The following is a 3248-nucleotide window of genomic DNA, read 5'->3' on the forward strand; positions in this document are numbered from 1 at the left end:
CCTGCAGTGCTGCATGGGATGCATGAGACGCTCAGTGGATGGGAGAGGAAGGCTTCGCATGAACACAGCAACACTGGACGTCAAGCAAGGGGCTAAGTACCACTCAGGAGTCTGACGGACCTGGAAGAGGTGCAGCCTGGACCAACACGAGCTCTCAGGAGGTGGTGGAAACCCGTAACCAGCCCCCTGTAATTCAGCATTCAAATGGGGTTAAGGGGCTAGTCAGGGACAAAGGACACAGGAGCACTAGGACACAGCCATCGATCACTCCTGGATGGAATGATGGAGTGGTCTCCTTTTGGCTGTATATTAAGGGAGGGCAATAGGGCATAAGTACAATTACTGTCCAGAAACACCGTGTTGTGGAAGGTAGGTCTTTTCCAACTCACCTGTCATCTTTCCTTGACATGATTACAGGTCTGGTTGATAGGGGAACTCTGCTGATAAAAGAAAACTGCATTTCTTCTGGGCATCTGATTTATTACGGGGTGACAGTTTGATTAAAAATGTGTATTCTATTGCATTAAGAGGGCGTATGTTCAATGAATTAGAGACCAGCTCAGTGACAGATCTCCAAAGGTAATTGCTAATGGAGATGCACTGATGAGTGAAGTTTTGTCTGGTAACGGTTGCTGGGCTGATTTTTTATTTTTGATTTTTCACAATAGTCGTTCCCTTTTTCAGTTGTTTTGGAAACCACACACCACCTTCTTGGGACTGCTAGAATCGGTGAGTAGGGGGGACAGAGGGTCTGCCTGCCCCCTGGGCTTTGGGACCACCCTGACCCTGGGCCTGCACATTGTCCTCTTTCCTCAAACATCTTTCCCCAAGCTCTAGCTGCTGCAATTACTTTGGGGACCCCAACGCCTTTCTCATGAAGGTCAGTGCAGCAGCTGCAGAACTCCTGAAAGGAGACTCCAGGTGGATAGGGATCGGAAAGACCCTCCCAGCCGCCCAGTGTCTCCCCTGGGGTGATCTGGCTCACCCCAAGGATGTTCAGCTGCTGGGGTTATTGTGACATGCTGCTCTGCTCCCTGCTCTGGTGGGGCTTGGGTACCAGTGGCATTTTGGGGCTCTGGATGGCAGAGCTGCATGCACATCCCAGGCACCTGCCCTTGGCCTGGCGGTGTGAGGCATTGGCTTCTTCATTCTGCAGGTCTGGGTGAGGCCATGCACAGCTCCTGGGGTTGCCCAGATCCAGCCGTGGCAAAGTGGCAAAGCACAGCCACTCAAAGGGCACTGGGGGGAGCCTGAGTGCCAGAGACCCCTATCTTCTCCCGCTCTCCTGCAAGGTCCCCAGACCACTGAGGTGAGGTGAAGGCAGTGGGAAGGAGATGTCTCTTCAGGATGCTCAAGGCCCTGCTCAGTCACACAGGCGCCGATGATCCCTTTGCTAGAACCCCACGTCAGGGTGGGCACCAAGGTGGGCATCTGGAGGGGTCAGCCCCCAGCAGCAGCGATGACACGGCCAGGTGCCAGTGACAACTGTGCTCTGCCCATGGCTCAGACCAGGAGCCATCAAGAGTTATCCTTGAGCTCTGCCAAGCACCCCCAGGATGGCTGTGCCACCTTATGCCCACATCACCTGTCCCCTCCTGCACTGCTGGAGCTGTGCCATGACCTGCCACCTTTGTGCTGCTTTGTGCCTGGTCACCACCAGGCACAGCAGCGGCTGGGAACCCTGTGATCCTGCCTTGTGCTGACCAAGCTGTTCCCTGTCCGTGACCAGCATGGCTGGGGTTCAGCACAAAAGGGGAACAAGTGTTTCTCACATGTGGAGAAGGCGAAACTTGGCACTTCTCTTCCCCAACCAGGCAAATCACCGTGCCTGCAAGTACATCCCCCACCCCGCTCCTCTTCCTCCCTGCTCCCGGGGAAGAGTTTCCAGCAAACAGAGCTGCTGCTCAGACTGGTCTGTCTTCACCCCCAGCAAGGAGGTAAGAGCTGGGGGGCACACGCCTCTGCTGCTGCCACTCTGCAGCCCTTGCTCTGTCCCCCTCCTTCCTTCACTTCCCTCTTCACAAGGGTTTGAGGTAGGAAAAGGGGGAGAAGGTGATGCGAGGGGTGGGAGGTAGTGGCTGCAGCAGTCTGTCCTTGCTCCGGGTGGTTGTGGACATCACTAGGTTCTGCATGCTTGCCCCGGGCTGAGAGCCTCAGGTTTTGGGGTAGGTCTGGATCCCTTTTGTCTGTTTATCTCTCCTCTGTCATGTCTCTTTGCATCCCTCCCTCACTTGTGTTCTCTATCCCATGGGACCGCTCCGTCAGCGCTGGCTCCTTCAGCACTGGAAGAAGCATCCTCTGCATGTGTCTGATGCACCCATCCCCAGGACATGCACCAATGGTTTGTGCTGTGGTCCACGTCCTGGTCTTTCCAATCCCACAGCCCTGCCATGGGCACATGTCAGAGGTTTTTTTCAGTAACATCAATGTTTCACATCACGCAAGGAAACAGCCTCAAAATCCTTCTGTGAAGTCATTTTCACCATTGCATGTGGTGTCCGGGTGTTGGACACCTGGTGGTGTGGCAGATCCATGTGTGCATCTGATGAGAGCACTGACGTGTCTGTGTCCAAGGGGCCTCTGTGCATTTGCTGTGTGTCTGCCTCCGTCTCCGATTCCCCCATCCCTGTGCTTGTAGGGTGGCAGGATGCAGCTCAGGCTTTGGCTGGTGACCAGCACCCTGGCAGTGGTGCTGGGCACAACCCTCCTGGAAGACGAAGTGTGTCAGGCACCAGATGGCCAGAAAGGCTTCCCGGGGATCCCTGGTCTTGACGGGAGGCCAGGGCAGAAGGGTGATGTGGGAGAGCCAGGTAAGAGGCAGCAGGGGGTATGCGGTGCGGGTGGCCTGAGAGCCTCGAGCCTGTTGGTAGGAGCATCACGAGTTGCGGGAGCAGCTCAAGAGATGCCAGACGTGTGAACTGCTCCTCCTCACCATCTCTCCCCAGGGAAATCAGTACACTCGACGGGCATCCAGGGACCCAAAGGAGATGCAGGAGAGCCAGGGATTCCTGGCTTCCCAGGAAGGAGGGGCTATCCCGGCCTGCCGGGCCCCCCCGGGGTCTCAGGCAAGCCGGGGCCAAAGGGGCAGAAGGGGAACCCCGACAATATCTTGGGGCAGCCGCGTCCTGCCTTCTCCGCCTCACGGAGGTCCCCACCATCCAGGGGCAAGACAGTGGTGTTTGACAACATCATCACCAACGAGGAGAGCTCCTACAGTCCCCAGACCGGGGAGTTAACCTGCCGCATCC

General features: G+C 56.4%; 1 protein-coding gene across 1 annotated transcript in view; it reads left to right on the forward strand.

Moving 5' to 3' along the window:
* Nucleotides 1–2638: 2638 nt before the first annotated feature.
* C1QA (complement component 1, q subcomponent, A chain) overlaps nucleotides 2639–3248 on the forward strand; it is a gene marked incomplete at its 5' end in the record, with an annotated part of 965 nt that continues 355 nt past the window's right edge. The window contains 2 exons of the mRNA XM_010141200.1: nucleotides 2639–2810; nucleotides 2946–3172. Coding sequence (XP_010139502.1) covers nucleotides 2639–2810; nucleotides 2946–3172 — 399 coding nt within the window. The remainder of the gene's footprint in view (nucleotides 2811–2945; nucleotides 3173–3248) is intronic.

Source organism: Buceros rhinoceros, unplaced genomic scaffold (genome assembly GCF_000710305.1).
Source record: "Buceros rhinoceros silvestris isolate BGI_N320 unplaced genomic scaffold, ASM71030v1 scaffold25018, whole genome shotgun sequence".
Taxonomy (NCBI): domain Eukaryota; kingdom Metazoa; phylum Chordata; class Aves; order Bucerotiformes; family Bucerotidae; genus Buceros; species Buceros rhinoceros.